This window comes from Mauremys mutica, chromosome 6, assembly GCF_020497125.1.
Source record: "Mauremys mutica isolate MM-2020 ecotype Southern chromosome 6, ASM2049712v1, whole genome shotgun sequence".
Lineage (NCBI taxonomy): Eukaryota > Metazoa > Chordata > Testudines > Geoemydidae > Mauremys > Mauremys mutica.
Window position 1 is genome coordinate 50303248 of NC_059077.1, and position 19095 is coordinate 50322342.

Sequence of the window (19095 nt, forward strand, 5' to 3'; positions counted from 1 at the left end):
TGATATAAATATCAATCAAAGATCCTTGGCTTGGACAGCCTTTGGCATAACACAAGCTATACTGATAGAATGATTTCTATGTACAATAGCTACTATTAATCATTTACCTGTATATGGCTGGCATGTTGAGGACTAATATTTTAAAGGTGGTCAAATATCTTAGTTTTTGATAATTTTTTCAGACAGTTTGGGTAACTAATTGAACTCAATAGAAAGACTTTGGATTGTGTCCTATATACCATAAAGGACAAGCAAACTAATTTGGAAAATGTAAACAATGTCTCAAACATTTGCCCATGTCTTTCAATCAAATTGGATTAAAATAGGACCTTTTGCTTCATATCCCACTTCTGCTCTCTTAGACTCCCAATATAGCCACGGCTTCCTTCTTGCAGGTTAGAAGCACCGTATTAATTGGTTTACTGGATGCTTAAGAGTGCAAAAAACACAGGTGATATGTAGAGTGGCTACCTTTTGTGTGAATATATGTATCAGTGATTGCTCCTATTTGCCTATACCATGAACATATGTTTAAGTTTGAACTGAGTTCAAATAAAAGATCAGTAGAACACATCTACACTCTGTAAGAAAACAGTGTTAAAATGATGACTCCAATAAATGTTGGGATTTCATGGCAGGTAAGTTTTTTTTATCTAAATATTGTGCTTTAGTCTCGTATACAGTTACTGTTTGTTTTCTAAAAGTATGTTTTAATGGAAGACAATTTGGGCATGATCTGGGGAAAGAATATTAATTAGCAAAAGATTATTTCAAAGAAATAAGAGTGTCTGGGCAGTAAATGGTTAAGTATGACATTCCAAAATGACAGCAACAAGTCAGTATGCTTAAAAGGTGCATGTTCTGGGTACCCAACCATTCCATATGAACTAACCCCATTCAAAAGAATACATTTTCCATTCACTGTGCACATATGTTTAACTGTTTTTGGCTATAATTAATTGCCATGTCATGCCAACTAAATCCTCAATAGAATATTTCAATTGCTAGGAGCAGTACAAAATGTCCTTTTAAAAACATAAAACATCTCTGAAAATGAGTTATTGTTCTCTGTCATGAATATAGTGTTATTGGTAAGGCTGAAAATTATGCTGATTGAAAATGACATCTCCAGGTAGTACAGAACTTTTTTAAATGGTTTAACCTTTAACTGCAGTAAAGCATCATAGCAGAAATAAGGAAATACCTTTCTTCCTTAAAAGAATCAACAACTAACCAAGTATTTTAGACAATGTATCAATTTTTCTTTCTTTAACTCATATCACAGGTCAAGATCCCTGCAAAAGTAATCCCTGCCTTCATGGAGGCACCTGTTATCCACGTGGCTCTTACTACATCTGCACATGTATGCCAGGTTTCAGTGGCGAGCAGTGCGAATTGGGTAAGATGATGCCAACCTGAAAGCTTTTCTTGTACTGGATTGTCTGTAGATTGACTAGAATAACATTTCACATATTAGATTCGAAGCAGAATTATTTATCATTACACTGACAGATGCTGAAGCTTTGAAAGATTCTGTAGTTGGACTTGATCCAGGCAGAGGGAGGCTGAGAAAGAAACACCTACTCCTCTTTCCCTGCCGTCTCCGCCTGGCATGTGCAGCACACACACACATAAAAAACCTTACCTACCTACTTCTGTAGAGGGTAATGTTCAAATTATGTCCAATTTATTAACCAAAACAAACAAACAAACAAACAAAAAAAGACATAAAATACATACATAAATCAAATCAAAATGAAGTGGGTTAATACCAAATCATCAGCATAATTTAATTATCATATTGATTAAACCCTTTTGAATAAACCAGTAAATTCTTATAAACTTTTTCTAATGGTTCAGGAAGGTGGTAAACTTTATTTAATCCTCAATCCCCCAAATAATAGGACATTATCTATATTAATGATGGTTGATATTTGACCAGCCAAATAGCAGATATGGGAAGAGAGAAATCAGTTCCAGGTTGAAATCAATATTTAGACAACTCTGATGCCAATTAAGAGAGCTTCCCCAGACTATAAAATGGATCTGATGTCCAATCTCTCTCCACCACAACATATGGCTGCATGAGGCATTCCAATACAACCCAGGATAACACAGCTTGTTACATTTAACTAGCAAGCAAAAATCTGGTGAAAGTAACAGTTTTTCAGGATTTAAACACACACTTCCAACCTATATGATATGTATGTGTGATCTTTTAGACAGTGAGGTTGTTTAACCTGGGACTGTTTTAAGTGCTTGTGAAACTATTCATTATGGACTGTTGTCAAATAAAAATACCCTTTTTATATTTTGATACTCAATGGCTATCAGCAATTCAACTTTGAACAAGAGTTTTGATGCACAAAATCTAGGTGAAAGTTTAAACTTTAGCTGTGCCAGAGTAAATTTCCTTTAAAAATTACAGTTGTAAGTTCAATTTGCAGATACAGACCTATCTGTCTCACAGCTCACTCTCATGCTCAAACTCACAAATTCTTCATACTAGATGGTCAGGAGACACTACTGTACAGAAATAAATTGGAGATGTCTGGGTATTTTAATACCATGTGCTAATATTTTGAATAGCAGAGAGGGACCTTTTGTTTGCTTCAGGATCATAAGTCCAGTAAAGGTCTCCTCTATCTCTCTATGAAGATTATCATCAATCAAGACACCTAATAATAAACAGTGAGAATGCCTTTAAAAAGCTTTGCCCCTATCATGCAGAAAGCATGACATGAAAGGAATGGATAAACAATACAATAAGATGCTAATGCTTGCAGTTTTACAGTGAAAAACTAGAAGTACTGTTAGATCAGACTTGCGTACCAGGGTCACAGTCTAGAGAAGGTTATACTCTTCAAAGAGATAATTAACCAGTTGAAGAAAAGATACAGTACAATGTATCTTCTTTCAGAGGTACACAAGGAGTGACAGCTAGGAAATGAAGATACAGATTACAGAAATTAACCCAGGAGTCACACAGCAGGATTCAAAAGCATGTAAATGTGAAATTGTTGTTCAGCATCTATAGCTTTTCTGAGGTTATTTTGTATGTAGATGTCATAATTCTCATATGAAAAAAGCAGGTATGCAGTCTCTTTTGCAATACTTTATCCTTCATGAGTGGAATTGTTCTTACTACTAATTCTGAATAAGGATAAATACTGTTTCCCTTTAAGGAGACAAATATATTTTAAATACTCTTTTACATTTTTATATAGATATTGATGAATGCCAGTCCAATCCTTGCCGGAATGGAGCCACATGTATTGATGGTCTCAATCTATTTACTTGTCTCTGTCTGCCAAGTTATGTAGGTGCTCTTTGCGAACAAGGTAAAAAATACCCTCTCTCTCTCTCTCTTTTTTTTTTTCAATTTGTAGTCATCAAGTAGGCAAAACTCCCATTAGCATTAGTGGGAGTTTTATATGGCAAAGACATCAGGAATAGGCTATTCTTATGGGTGTGTTTGTTTTTGTAAACTCTCCCTTGTATTTCTTGATCCTTCATTCTCTTTCCCATTTGCTTATGATCATTGTTATATCCAACCAGGAGAGGTAATTTCAGTCTCTGTTTATGGTTCTGCTATTACGAATGTCGTATGATCATCTCTTGGAGTCTGGTTTTAGCCTCCTCAGGGCATGCAATCCTAATTACTCCAGTTCACTAAAGAAACTGCAAAATGCTGATCTCATGTAGTTTGGCTGCTTCTATTGTAGTACCCAAAATCTGCTCTGCTTGTGGTTTGCTAAGGGCTGTATTGCTCCATTGGTGGTGCTACAGAACTGCCCCTCACTAAGAGGAGCAGAATGCCTCCTGGAACTCTCCAGTACACTGGGAAATTCACAAGCTTCTACACTGCTTTAAAGGGTGCAGCATACCACCATCTGCATGGCTGGCCATGGTTCTGCTGTCTACCCCATCCATCCCTGTCTAGTCCTCTTTGGCGTAATTAGGAGAATATTTCTTGTACAAGAGGCAGGATAGAAGCAACTTGTGGTGTTTGTGGGAGAAATTAATGAATAGGTGGATCAGAAGAGGCAGCAAGGAGAAGCATGATTGGACGCAAGAATAGATCAGTAGGGCAGAACAATGTTGTGAAGGGCTTTAAAGGTGATCCATGTGTCCATTTTCAAGCAGTGGCACTTGTTACTAGCCCATTCCAGGTTTTTTTTTAGGAATTCTGGAGGCTCTAATATCCAGTTGAACAAAAACAAACAAACAAACAAAAAAAACCCCCAACCCTCCAGCATACCTCTTCAGGTTGTACATGACTATTTCAACAATGTCAAGTGTTTCTTTACTATATATTCACTTCACCCATGATCAAATTTTAGAACAAAATCAGCATGAGAAGGGTAGCAAATGCACAGCAGGACAGAAACAAACAAACTGTAAATTTACCGGAAGAGTATTGAACAACAGACCACAAGCAATGAAGGCAGATTTTTGTGGCAGTAATAAATGTTAAGTGTTACCTTCATGGAGAGGAAATAAACAACATAAGTACAAAATGGGGGGTGGGGAGGAGGATATCCAAATAGCCACAGTAACCATACTAAAGTAAGTATATTTTTAATCTTCAACTCTGCCTTAATATCACTTTATCCTGTAACTAAGCATTCAAGTTGCTGCAGTGAAGGGTGGGATTGTGATTGGGAGGAGAGCGGGTTTGTGACAGGGCTTATGTTTTACAAAGTGGCTCACAATATGAAAGACTTTTGGGAACCCCTGATTTAGAACATGGTCAGCTGGAAACCAAGATTCCACCACTACCAACTGTATCATAGGCCCACATAAGTAGATAGGCAGAATCACCTTGGCACCTGCATTCCCAGCTTCTCCAAGCTGACTTACGCTTTGATAGTTTAGAAAAAGGGTACAAGATGAAGATAACAGAGCTGTAAGAAGCTCTCCAAGCCGGTAAACTCAGAGAAACAGGCCACATTCCACTACTCTTCCAAGTTCCAGTACCTTATGCCACAAGAAGTCCTATTGATTTCAATGGGACTAGTCACACAGTAAGATATTCCTCGATGTATGTAAGAGAGGCAAAATCTGGCCCATTGTTAAAATTATTAGAGAAGTTTTCAAGAGAAAAAGAAATGGTGCTTAAAGGTGTGCTTTTTTCCAGGTTAACAAAAATATCTTTCTTCCTCTTTTTCTGTCACTGACTGGTTTCACTCACAGATTAATCAAGTAGTTCTCTACATAGAGTTGCATAAATATTGTCAGTTTCAGGCTTACCTTTCATCCTGAGCCTATTGGGTGAAATGCAGTTTTTCCAAGTGAGCCTAAAGGGAAGGGGCATGTTTGTTAGAGTTGAAACGTCTGAAGAATGACTAACTCCAGCTCTCATCACAATTCAACTTTTCAGTTGTCTGGCATAGCCCACTGTTTGAAAGACCTTCTGAATCTGTTCTCTAAGACTAGAATTTGACCATGTTTTTATAACAGAAGGAATAAATGTTCTCTTTTTCCCCCCAGAAAATCCATATTACTGAATGGCCTTCAGCATCATGGTAGCTTTAATTTGCGTTTTATGACCAACCTGAGAATACATTTTAGGTGGTTAATGGGAACATTTCCTAGTTTGTCAATGAGAAACAGACCTCTGCTCACTCAGCTTTGGAATTTAAATTTCCTCCACTTAAAGTCCTGCAGTGGTTTGGGACCTGGGAAAAGCATTCAGTGCCAAATTTCCATTTCACCAGACAAAATAAAACTGTATTGGCAATTCAGACACAGTTGTCTGGCAAGGAGTCTTTATTTCACGGCATCAACCCTGACTTTGCTAGATTGAAAACATGGCCAGAATGACAGGACATGTCACCTCAATGCCTCAGAAGGGGTGTGAGTGAGCATGCAAACATTATGTTTCGTTATTTGCATTTTATTTTATTATTTTTGTTTGCAATACATTCTATTCATGTTTTCAAAATAAAGATTAAGGGCGCTTTAGCCAGAAGTGCTGAGCATCCACAATCTCACTGTAGTTAATGGGAGCTGAGTGCACAGTACTTCTGAAAATCATGCCTGAAGATAGGAGACAAAGGGAGTCAGAGATCAGAAAGCAGCCAGATATGGCCAGCTGATAATTCCCCCAGGGTGAGGGAACTCTCAGCTGATGTAGTGTGTTCCTGCCCCACTCACTCACAGTTTTGGGCATGTCAGAGTTAGGAGATAGTATGGCCCAGAGCTGTGCTCAGCAGATATATAGACCTTTAGGGACCTTTGCCAGCTGGTGAAGGATGAGCAGGCTCCTGTGTACTCTCATCTATGTTGGCGCCTAGGGTGGAACAGATCCATCCTGGGAACCAGTGAACTATAACTGACTCCTGACAGCCACCTTCCTCTGTCTCACCAATATGAAACACAGTTAATCAGAGAATCTGGGCCAAGAACTACTTCTTGAATACTGCGAGAGAAAGTTGTCAGGCATAAAAAAAATCAAGATATCATCCCCTCTATAAACTAAAGGAATAATTCAGAGAGACAATATTCTTTCCAATTCAGACTAAACTACTGGTGCAGTTAAATACACCTGCTCTCTTTTATAAATATCCCTTTCTGTCACTTATTTTGGTTTTTTTTACCCATACTCCCCAATTTTTCAAAATACTACTATATCTGTTTAAAGTACCTGGTTACCAGAGCAGGTAGTTTTTTGTTTGTCACTTTTCAATGCAAAATTTCCAAGAAATGTGTGACTGCAGACTGAGGCAGTGGATCTGAACCCACTCACTTGCCATATAAGTTGGCAGTAAGTCTAGGGAGTTATATCAGTGTAAGTTTGGTGGGAAATCATTTGGTGTGTCTAGACAAAGGAGCTCACAACCTGGAGTCTTTTGTTTATAAAATATAAAGTGCTGCTGTGCAAGTGCTATGTTTTATTGGGCTAAACTATGATAACCTTCCTCACAATGAGAAGCAGTTCTCCAGAAGTTAGTGGGACTAGTCATAGGATAAGTTAATAGTCAGTGTAAGTGCATCATAATGTAGCCCATGATGATTTCTCAATATTGGGCTATCCTTACTCAGGTTGAGAAGTACCTTACTCCACAAATAGCCCCATTGATATCAGTGGGAGTATTTGGGTAGTAGGATACCATATAATGTGGTGAAGACGGCCCAAAATTTGGCCATTATCCTCTGGAATATGGTACTGGAGTGTCTAGCAGAAAGAACAGATTTGCTATTTGCTACTCCCGCACTTTCGTGCTCTGGCTAAAGTTTCCTTTTCTTTCATCTCTTTCCCTCTCTGCTATTCTGACTGTGGTCCACCTGCTCTCAAGGTGCTGCATTTTTGGTTTAAACTTCAAGCAAAGTTTGGCTTCCCTACTGCTGAATCTCTGCAGACACTCGCATAGCTTATCCTGTTTACTGAATGCAGCTGTGCTCACGGATTGCCAAAATGGCACATATGCGTTTGTTAGTAGACATCCCTCACTGGGGTAATACAACAAGACTTTCTTTTTCCTTCCAAGTTCCCGAAGCAAAACAAATGTTTTCTTCATTATCAGAAGCATTGCTTTTCAAAATTGAGATCCCTGTCCAAATGTTTGTGATTACTGTTTCCTCAGCTGACTTACTTTTTTCTACGAGTTGTAGTACCTTGGGAAAGCAGAATGGTGGAGAAAGGTTTATTGCAAGGATTCTCTTTGGAAACAGGCAGTTTCTAGCTTATATATCACAGCTGGGGGGATTCTTGAATATTTACTAGAGATGAAGTTTCACTTTGAGACGTCTGGTCTAATGGGACTCTGAATTTCATTCATTACCTGAATCCAGAGACACTGAGAGAGTTCACAGCTGAGCAAGTCACTTTACATTCTACTATCTGTGCTTCAGCCTTTGGTTTCTTAAGCCTCTTATGGAATTTGTTTGAAGACATGGCAGCTACTGGCAGCTACTGGCAGCAACCTATTGCTGCTGTTGAAAAAGCTCTACCTGCCCATATACTTCACCGAAGGGGGACATTTTTAATGCAATGTTTGGAGAGTTATACAGCTACAATTGCTGCTATGAGGAACAGAAGTGTGTGGGTAACTCCTGGCACACATCTCTGAAAACAAACCTCTAAATTATAATAAACCTTTGGGCAAGCAAGGCAACTTTTAAAACACCATAAACATAGCAAGCAGTGTTTCAGTCTTTCCAACACATTTTGAGATCAGATTACAGAAAACTGTGATTACCTTCCAGAAAATAAAGTGTATGCATGCAATGTAGTCTGGCTAAGTCCTCCCACATCAATTGTTCACAAGTGTGCACAGATCAGATTGGAAACGTACTGCCATCGCTGCAGCTAGACTCCCATGTGCAGTAAAGACATCAGCTCTCCTGCTAATACACGTGTGGATCTCTCACAGCAGTGTCAATGGGAGGTATGCACATTGGCAAGAGAATAAGGGACTGATTCAACCCTATGTAATGCAGTGATGAATCAGGCTCTACATATTTCATTGCTTTTTGGTTGGGTTGGTTTGCATTTCCTATAGCTTGCTTACTTACTGAAAGAATAATTGTGTATATATATATATAACTATATAGTGATACAAAAAAAGAAAAACCTAATTTACCAAATGCTGTCACTAAGGCCTTAACTACAGTGGGATTTCAGTGTCTGCTTAGCTGCACCAGTCCAGGCTTCTAGCATAGGCACCACTTACAGCAATGCAGCAACCGTGCAGTCTATCCTGGTTTGAAATGTTAGATGTTTGCATTGGCACAATCTCACTGGTGGCTGAAATCTCATTGTAGGCAAATGCTTCGTTTTCTGAGAAGAATATTCACCCATGATCTTCTGAGGCTGGTAAACAAATGACAGTCCCTCTTTTCTTCAAGGTTAATAACAATTGCTTAGGCTAAAGAGAAGAACTTTGAAACAGTGTGTGTTTCTAGCATTGGTGGTAGGTCAAGGTCTGATATTACTTACTATTTTGAACTTAGTCTCCCTTGTATTGAAGCCTCACTGGCCCCTCAAACACTATTTAGCTGGCTTCCCTGGTGGATAGTCACTGGATTGGGATGGCTCAATTCTGCGTAATCCCTGAGCCCCCTCTCCGTGCGTTACATCTGCTTGTTGTTATTTGACTTCCTTTCTGGGAGATGAGGCTCCTAAACAAGATAAGCAATAACATTTGAAGTATCCACCATGAAGGATACAGCACAATTAGTCAGTGCTGAGTGGTTAAACAAAAGCTCTAGACAGCGACAGACAGACCAAACTTAAAAACTGCCCAGATTGTGGAGATGAACTTCCAGCTGCTGCATGTGCCTACATCATTAGAGCTAGAAAAAACATCAGTATTGTAGATTACATACTCCATAGCTGAGATTCTTTCAAGTATGAGCAATTTCTTTATAGCTTGACTTGTCCAATATAAAAATGTATGTGTATTCTAACCAGTTTTACTGTAGTATGGCAATTGCTTTGACACATGACCTCCAGTTAAAAGCTAAGGAATGTGCTAGTTAAGGAATTGGCACATGTGGTATAAATATCTGGCTACCGCTCCCTCACATGCAGCTGGAGTCCCTTGGGTCAAATCGTGCCATTGACTTTTAAGCAAAAATCCCAATTCCCCTCCCCAGCAAGCTCCCCAAATAAATCTAATTTATACACAACTTCTACATCATTGCATTGGGAGTGATGGAGAGCTGTGTGGGGGAATCCTTAGGTGGTGGAAAGCTGGCTCTGTGCCTTCTGGCAGAGGGAACATGGGGATCAGTGGAGGTTGAGCCAGGGGCATGTTCATATGCTTGGAAAGATGTGAGATGAGAGCATGCTACGCTCTGGTGATCCTCAGCTGGTGAAGTGGTACTATTCCAAGCGGCATAACTCAGAGCAGTCTTTAGATTTCACTAAATCATGCTGGGACCACCTTTCCCGAAACTGACTCCTCCTCAAAGACATTTCGTCCCATTGGGTCCTGCATCAAACCCGAGGAGCTGGTTCACTCTTTCTATACATTCCTACTATAAAACTAGTTTTCCGTGTGATCACTTTGCACAGTGAAAGCACAGAACCAAAATAAATACGGAAGTTTTACACCATCTGTTCTGTCTGTGGCTGCCTTAGCTTGACACTGTAGTTGATATCAACCCTAGAAACTGCTACATTTCCAAAGCTCACATTTATTTCTCTTTAGCTGAATTGAAATATTGGCTGTTGTGAGCTCCTATCTATAGTGTATTCTTATCAGTACCACTCCTCATCCAAGCACAGACAATGTGCAGTTCATTACTTTCTATTCCAGCTTTACAGCTGTCTTTAGAAATTGATACCTCAAGTTTACTTAAGTCTACTCCCTTTTTTTGGCCAACCTTAATCTTTGCTGAGATAGCACTTCAACTTTGCATCTGCTAGCTGAACAATGACAGTTACTTTTTTCCATGGCCATTTTCAACCACAGTCCTTCATAGTAATGGAACAGAGTAACTCAAAGAATTATTTGATGAAGTAAGCAAAAAATAAATAAAATAAAAAGTATAGCGCCACTGCAATCTTATGTCCAGGCAGAGCACCTGTGTTTAATTCTTTCAGAGTTATGGGATAATAATTCCCATTTGGGATATTCAGGATCCAGTATATGTGATAATACCTATCAAAAACCTCCAGATTAACAAGCAAAGCATAATTTTCCTTATGACTAGTGGTGAAATTTAGTAAATAAAAGTACCTAAGACTTGAATAAGAATTACAGGATCAGTGATTTTTTTTTCATCTGTGGGGCTTAGGTTGTGTGTCTTCCTGGGCCTTTAAATAGCAGAATCCTCTGTCCACTTGCATAAAACTCAACTGTGTGCATTTCTTGCATATTTTAAGGGGTGGATTTTGTTTACTTGTCACAGATACAGAGACTTGTGATTACGGTTGGCACAAGTTCCAAGGACAATGCTACAAATACTTTGCCCATCGTCGTACATGGGATGCAGCTGAAAGAGAATGTCGTCTCCAGGGAGCCCATCTGACAAGCATCTTGTCTCATGAAGAGCAGATATTTGTGAACCGTACGTACCATTAGGATTCCTCTGAGCAACTCTGGATTGAGGATATATAAAGCTAGTAAAATATGTGGAGAAAACACCCTTCAAACCTCTGAATAGTTTTCATATTTCCCTTCTAAAATATGCATCATCATTTGATTTTTAAAAGGAAGACACCATATTCTCGGCCATTCCTTTTGCTGTTAATTTTGTATTAATCATTACCTGATCTTCAGAGAAAATCTACTTTTTACCCCTAATATTTTAGGTTCTGAGAAAAAGACAATAAAAGACAAAGAAGTTCAGCCCTTTATTCCGGAGACTTTATTTTAGGCTCGTTGTTTAGACAATCTCAGGCCATCTTAAATACTGTTTCACAGGCACAAAGCATCAGTCACTTCATGTTACATTACAAGACAGATTCAGCTCTGTGGTACTCTTCACAGCATCAGGTGCTGCCTGCACAAACTGAGTAATACTATTGATTAAAATATTTGGAGATGGTTATTTTCTAATAGTCCTCATTAATTGTACTAATGCTTGGGTCAGGTATTCAGTCCCTGAATATCATGTTGTAAGAAAACTCTTTGGATCTCTCATGGTATGTCTACGTAGGGATAAAAGACGCATTGCACGGACCCATGGCTGCCCTGGGTCAGCTGACTCAGGCTGGCAGGGTTTGGGCTGTGTAACTAAAAATCTCTGTGTAGACGTTCGGGTTCAGGCTAGAGCCTGAGCTCTGGGACCCTCCACCCAATCAGGGTCCCAGCGCTCGGGCTCCAGCCCAGGTACAAACATCTACACAGATTTTTCACCCCCAGAGCCCAAGCCCCAGAGCCTGAGTCAGCTGATCTGGGCCAGCCAGGAGTTTTTTATCCTGTGTAGACATACCCTCTTAGCGCAGTTGGCAGTGACTCCTGACAAGTCTGCAGGTCTCTGATTTTCTGCCAAAGAGTTTGGCAAATCTCTCCTGTAAATGTCATGGAAAAACTTTTGATATTACTAAGGAAGAGAAAATACTTATTTAATTATAGTAAATTGGTGAGGCAGGGTTTTTTTCCCATTTAATTGTCTTTGCCGGACATTTAAACTACACAGCTAGGTAGAAAGCAAATCTGATCTTTTGGGATGTGCAGGATAAAGGGAAAATAGGCGATAGTTTAAAACAATTAGGTAAGAGACTATATTTTTATAGATTTCCTGGATTAAAATAAAAAGGCTAAAAAATAGCCTGTAAGTATTTGTTTGCATGCTTAGTGAAAGCTATTTTTGAACAGGAAGTCTGATTCATTCTGTGGAATTCTTTTTATTCTTTGATGAATTTTCTCCCTTTTATGGGAAAGTTAATAAAAATATCTTTGTGGTTCCTTTCCTGTTAGGTATCGGACATGACTACCAGTGGATTGGTCTCAATGATAAGATGTTTGAGCATGACTTCCGCTGGACTGATGGCAGCACACTGGTAAGATGTCTTAAAAAGAAAAAGTTAATTAAAAAGCCTTTTGGTGGTTCATCAAATACCCATTGGAAATGGAAAAAAAAATAGGGCAAATTCTAGAATCAATACAGTAGCCAAATGTTTACCCCAACAAACGTCCTTGCTTGGGATTGCTACCTTTTCTTCGTCTTCAGTAGTGCTGAAAAGGTGCTGTACAAATCCGCACAGACGCTGTTCCAAAGAGATTACATTCTGAGACATCTATCATATAATGCCCAGATTCTGATCCCTGGTGCAACTGCTTTGTGCTTATTTGCTGGTACCAAAAGGCTGTAAAGTTGATGTATTCAGCTGCCTGATGAGTCCCTCAGCATGTGGGAATTCTCAGGTTGTATAGGGTGGGCATAATGGTTCCTGCATCTCCCCTGCTCCTGGCGTCCCATGGAGAGGGCATTCTTAGGGTGAAGGAGACATAGGGCATGTCTACCCTGCAGTCTTAAATTGACCTATATAATTACTGTGGTGGCTGATGTCCACGTCACCCTCCTTCTGTTGGCAGTGTGTATCCTCACCAGAGCGCTTCTACCGACCACAGATAGGTGGTATGGGGAGCTGAGAAATCAGGCTCCCTGCCAGGAGCCCAGTTGCCCCTGGGGCTTGTAGCCTCCCCTCTACCAGTGTGCTGCCATCAGTAGAGGTGGTTTTAAGATGTCTTTACATCCCTATCTGCAAGATCGCCCTGGGGCTGCTCTAAATCATGCCTTGAGACTGTTCTAATGCATGGCAATCCTACAGTCAGAAGGGATGTAAAGACATCTTAAAACCACCTCTAAACACCTCCTTCCTGACCGGCAGTGAGTGTAGAAGGTCTGAACCCAATGCTCTAGCCCTAAGATTTTGGAGTACTATTGATACCTTTTTATAGCATCAAAGCAATAAGGAATAAAACAAGTAGGTGGAGAAGAAAACATTCTCTCCTCACCTTCAGCTAAACTAACTCAACCATCTGTCTGCTAGATTTGATTCAGTATCATCCAAGCCAAAGTATTCAATCTCTTCTTTAGAAGAGACAGGTGATTTATGGCCAGTTTAACACCCATTGATACACACTATATAAACAGATTGGTCATGCTTATTTTTCCCTTTGTGAATCCTTCTATAACCAGGAAACATCTGGTCCTCAGGTCACATACATACAGACTATGATCACTACTGCTTATCACATAGATATGATATCTTTAGTAAGAAAGCTGAAACAAAGCTGATTTGCTTAATTGCCACTTGATTTAAATAGATAGAGGTTTACAAGATTTCTCAGTGTTTTGTGAATGATCCATTTCTTGCAGAACTGTTGTGTGCTGCAAGTGAGAGTACAGAGAAAAAGAAAAGAAAAATCAAACTTTTATCTCATGTGCTTGCTTTAGTGCTGGAACAAATGTGCTTAATTGTGCCTGGAGGCACAATGTCTCTTGGAGTATAGGGAGAGGAAGTCTGCTACTCTACATCACTTCCTCCTCTTCACCTATTTTTGGGAGTCTAGCACCTTTGGATGCATCAGATTTGCATAGTCCTTGTACTCCATTCACTTTATTGATCCCTCTTCTCCTAAGCACTCTGACAGGATCAGGCATAATCTAGCTCTATCTGTGGGATCAGCATATCTTCGCACTGGTAAATACTAAGGGAGTTGTAAACTTACACATTGCAAAAGCAAGTTTGGTGTGAGACAGACTGACAAAATCCAGGAAATCAAAAGCCAGAGCTGATGCTCTATTTGCAACTCATGCTGCTGGGCAAAGACGGGTGTTAAATTTTTGCTTTAATTTTAAATTTAAGAAGAGAAGACATTCCCAGCACAGTATAAGACCATCTGTGGAACAGGCCTTTTTTTTTTTAAATTGATCTTTATCCCACTTTCCTGCTGTTTTTACAACTTCTCTCAATCCTTTCCTTTGGGAACAATCTATGTGTCTCCTGAACTCATTTGTACTCATCGATTCAAATGCTTTCCGTGGCCATTTATTTCATGTGTTAATTATTCTGTGCATGCAGTGACTCTGCTTGAGTTTCCTGTTTGCTCACAGTATCCTAATTTTTAGATTATTTTCCATAATTTCTGCCCCCGTCACTGGACCATTTATCACTATTAATTGTTGGACTGCCAAATAAGTGTTCCAGTTACATCTTGATCAAATGCATAAGCACTGCCCCTGAATGTACCAGGTGCATCTTCAAATTCCATTGGTTTGAATAAAGTGTTAGCCCTATCAATCCAATTTATAGCCATGAATACGGACATTATGTCACCATAAGTAAGGTTACAAGAAGAAGAAACTCAGACATATGTCCTCATAACTTCAATTTCTTAGATTAGAGAGGAGTCTGCCTATAAAGCGTGACCCTAAACAATCCTGAACTTTGTGGGATAGCAGAGGCCTATCTCTAATTGAGATCTGGTATTGTCTTTGCTGTGCTATGCTCAGAGCAACATAGCAATATCGTCCTTCTAGAGTGCTTCTTAGCTCTGTTGATTTAAAGACTCCAGTTTACCCAGTCAGCTGAGGATTCCTCTGGCATTAGAATTGTCTTGGGAATGAGGCTGGAGTATTGTACTGCACTCGTGTTCTCTGACTGGATTAAAGACTAGTTCACTATTGCCAGAGGGCCAAACCAGTCTTCAGTTGGCCTCACGGTATTGAGGATATCAAGGTGATGTAAAGCTGCTTTTGTCTCACTGCCCATTTGATTAGAGTGTCAAGAGCAGCTCAGCCAGCAGCTGAAGATTATGCCCATAGCTCCTTTAAATTAACCTTTTGAAATAGATGATGATAATGGAAATGGAAATCCTGACACATTCTTAGCCAGTGCTGACCAAATGAAATAACTATAGTATATATTATTATATCACCAAGATTTCTTCTTCACTTAAGGCACATCTACACTTGCCATTTAAAGCAGAAAGTCCATTTTTTGCGCAAAAACCATGGGAGCGTCTACACTTGCCAATAACTTTTTGTGGTGAAACTCAAAAGTTTCACCCCAAAAAGAAAACCACCTCCATGAGAGCTCTTACTGGTGATGCTTTTGTGGTGATGTGCTAGTGAAGACACATTCTTCCTGTTTACAGAGCTTTTAGCTTCCAGATGATATCCCATAGTGCCTAGGTGACCACTCTGGCCAGCAGCTGTGATGCCACGTAAACAGACATCCCACCCTTCCCCCTGTAAAGCCCCGGGAACTTTGAAACTCCCCCCTCCTGTTTTTTTGGCAAGTGCTCACATCATCTGGCCAGGTGACAATGCCTGCTCCACAGAGCAAATGATTCCCTGCTTGGAGCAATGCTGAGTTACTGGAGCTGATCAGTGTTTGGGGAGAGGAGCCTGTGCAGGGACCCAGGATGCCCCGTGATGCCCCCTGCCCCCTTCCAACAGGACCTATCATCAAAATGGAGAGAGCTGCACTGTGGGATAGCAGCCCTCAGTGCGCTGCTCTCATCGGCGATGGAAGTGCTGCATATGTGAGCACTCTCTGTTGCCTGTGGAAGTAAGTGAGTACACAAACCAGTGCTTTTCTTTCACCGGTTCACTATCACCGGTGAAATTGACAGCGCAAAAACTCTGCAAGTGTAGACATAGCCTTATATATTCATTCTGGGCAAAGAGAGCAAGAATTATGAATCTGTGAACCTCAAACTCTACCACTGGAGATTGGGGAACGAGGTTTGAGTTACTTTAGTGCACATTTTCCATGGAGATGAGGAAATCTACAATATCATTATTTAATCTATTGAAGGGAACTCCTTTGCCAAGTGGTGGCATGTATTTTATTAGCACAGTTTCTGGAAAAAGGCTCAAATATACTTTTTATTTGCACCTAAAAGATATTTAAAACAGTGAATTAAATGGAAGGAAATCGGGACTTTCTTTTGACATTTTCTATTTATATCCATCATAGGTTGTATTTTTCCAGATTTTTTAACTGTAAGTGCCAATCATGTTAAATATGATCAGGGTTGGACATAAATATATGCTTATGTTGATTAGTTTGTACCAGGACTAAAGCCATCCCTTGGATGTGCACATCCATTTCTAACTGATTTCAATGAGAACAAAATGTTGGCCTTGTCTTCTCTCACTTCCACTGCCCAAGAAGAGAGAGAAAAATTCTCTATACTTTCCCTGTAAGCTCGTGTGAGATCAGCGCTGAGATGTTAATATGATGAAATGTGATGGATGGATAAAATGAGCTTTTTCATCAGTCTAGTAATGCAGAAAAGTTTAAGTGACAAGATACAGTTGAGGAAAAAAATCTGATGTGTATAATCAGATGAAAAGTTTCATTTCAATTCACTGAGAACTGTTGTGCAGATTAGATAAAATCAGTTCACATCACTTCAATGTTTTAAAAAAAATGTGTTTGGGAAGTTTCCAGCCAAGAGTTTAAAAAATGAGAGCCAAAAGTTTCTATGTAACAGATCTACTTTTCAAAAGTACAGAACACCTATCAGCTCCCATTGGCAAGCACTCAGCACTTTTGAAAATCAAACCATTTGTTTAGGTACCATTTTTCAAGGGCCTGTATGTAGTCAGCCCCTTTTGAAAATCTCAGCCTTCTTTTTTCTCATGAAAATGGTCAGTTGTTGGCAATTTATCAAATGCAGCAACACTAAAACTGCTATTCTTTTCCAGTGCATAGTTTTCATGCATCAGTTGGGATTTGTATGTGGTTAGCAATGACAATTCCAGTAAGTGAGGCAAGTCTTGGAATCTGTGAAGATACAGATTGTAAATATATGGACTGATTGTTAGGCAGATTTTCTGAGAGAAAATACATAGGTCATTGATGAACCAAACAAGAACAAATGGATTCACTATGAATGCAAGTAATAAAAAGAAATATTTTTTCATGGCCCAAATGATGTTTATCCATCTGTCCATTGTTTCCTTTAAAAATAACTTTTGTTTGTGATGGGGGAGATATCCTAGAATAACAGAAATAGGCGTATCTTATTCCCCCATACTGAAAAGAGAATTGTCCAGGTCACCTTGAACACCCATGTGGAATCTCATTGAAGTCAATGGGGTTCAGTGTGGATGTTGGGTCTGCCCTTGTTGTTTTTTTGGCAGGATTTGGTTCTTAGCCTTAAAGCTGCTTTTATGTAGTAGTTCTTTGTGGTTTCCTGTTGTGTGGACAAATAGCAGGATAACCCGAAAGTTTTGTGAAAGGTTGTGTTGGCTAGATAAGATGACATATCCACTGGCACCAAGGTGCTTTTTTGGGCATGCCACTTTCCCTACAACCCACAGACATGCTCAGCTTGAAACAAGAGAGTACAAGAGAATGGCTGTAAAATATTTCAGTGAGGTCATAGAATCAGAGGACTGGAAGGGACCTAGAGAGGTCATCTAGTCCAGTCCCCTGCACTCATGGCAAGACTAAGTATTATCTAGGCCATCCCTGACAGGTGTTTGTCTAACCTGCTCTTAAAAGTCTCCAATGGAGATTCCATAACCTCCCTAGACAATTTATTCCAGTGCTTAACTACCCTGACAGTTAGGAAGTTTTTCCTAATGTCCAACGTAAACCATCCTTGTTGCAATTTAAGCCCATTTCTTCTTGTCTTATCCTCAAACGTTAAGGAGAACAAGTTTTTTCCCTCCTCCTTGTAAGAACCTTTTATGTACACCTCTTGCTTGATATAACGCTGTCCTTGGGAGCCAAAAAATCTTACCGTGTTATAGGTGAAACCGCTTTATATCAAACTTGATTTGATCCGCCGGAGCATGCAGCCCCCCCGAGCGCTGCTTTACTGTGTTATATCTGAATTCATGTTATATCGGGTGGTGTTATATCAGGGTAGAGGTGTACTTGAAAACTGTTATCATGTCCCCGTTCATTCTTCTCTTCTCCAGACTAAACAAACCCAATTTTTTCAATCTTCCCTCATAGCTCATGTTTTCTAGACCTTTAATCATTTTTGTTGCTCTTCACAGGACTTTCTCCAGTTTGTCCACATCTTTCCTGAAATGTGGTGCCCAGAACTGGACAAAATACTCCAGCTGAGACCTAATCAATGCAGAGTAGAGCAGGAAGAATTACTTCTTATATCTTGCTTACGACACTCCTGTTAATACGTCCCAGAATTATGTTTGCTTTTTTTTGCAACAGTGTTACACTATTCACTCATATTTAATTTGTTATCCACTATGATTTCGAGATCCTTTTCTGCGGTACTCCTTCCTAGGCAGTCATTTCCGATTTTGTATGTGTGCAACTGATTGTTCCTTCCTAAGTAGAGTACTTTGCATTTGTCCTTATTGACTTTCATCCGATTTACTTCAGACCATTTCTCCATTTTGTCCAGATAATTTTGAATTTCAATCCTATCTTCCAAAACACTTGCAACCCTTCTCAGCTTGGTATCATGTGCAAACTTTATAAGTGTACTGTCTATTCCATTATCAAAATCATTGATGAAGATACTGAACAGAATGATCCCTGTGGGACCCCACTCGATATGCACTTCCAGCTTGACTGTGAACCATTGATAACAACTCTCTGGGAACTGTTTTCCAACCAGTTCTGCACGCACTTTACGGTAGCTCCATCTAGGCTGTATTTCCCTAGTTTGTTTATGAGAAGGTCATGAGAGACAGAAT

The 19095-nt window shown here is 39.6% G+C and overlaps 1 protein-coding gene across 1 annotated transcript in view; it reads left to right on the forward strand.

The window, feature by feature from the left end:
* The window catches only part of VCAN (versican), a 146941-nt gene that overhangs the window by 110256 nt on the left and 17590 nt on the right, over nucleotides 1-19095 (forward strand). Inside the window, exons 9-12 of the mRNA XM_045021736.1 lie at nucleotides 1286-1399; nucleotides 3228-3341; nucleotides 10864-11022; nucleotides 12378-12460. Coding sequence (XP_044877671.1) covers nucleotides 1286-1399; nucleotides 3228-3341; nucleotides 10864-11022; nucleotides 12378-12460 — 470 coding nt within the window. The remainder of the gene's footprint in view (nucleotides 1-1285; nucleotides 1400-3227; nucleotides 3342-10863; nucleotides 11023-12377; nucleotides 12461-19095) is intronic.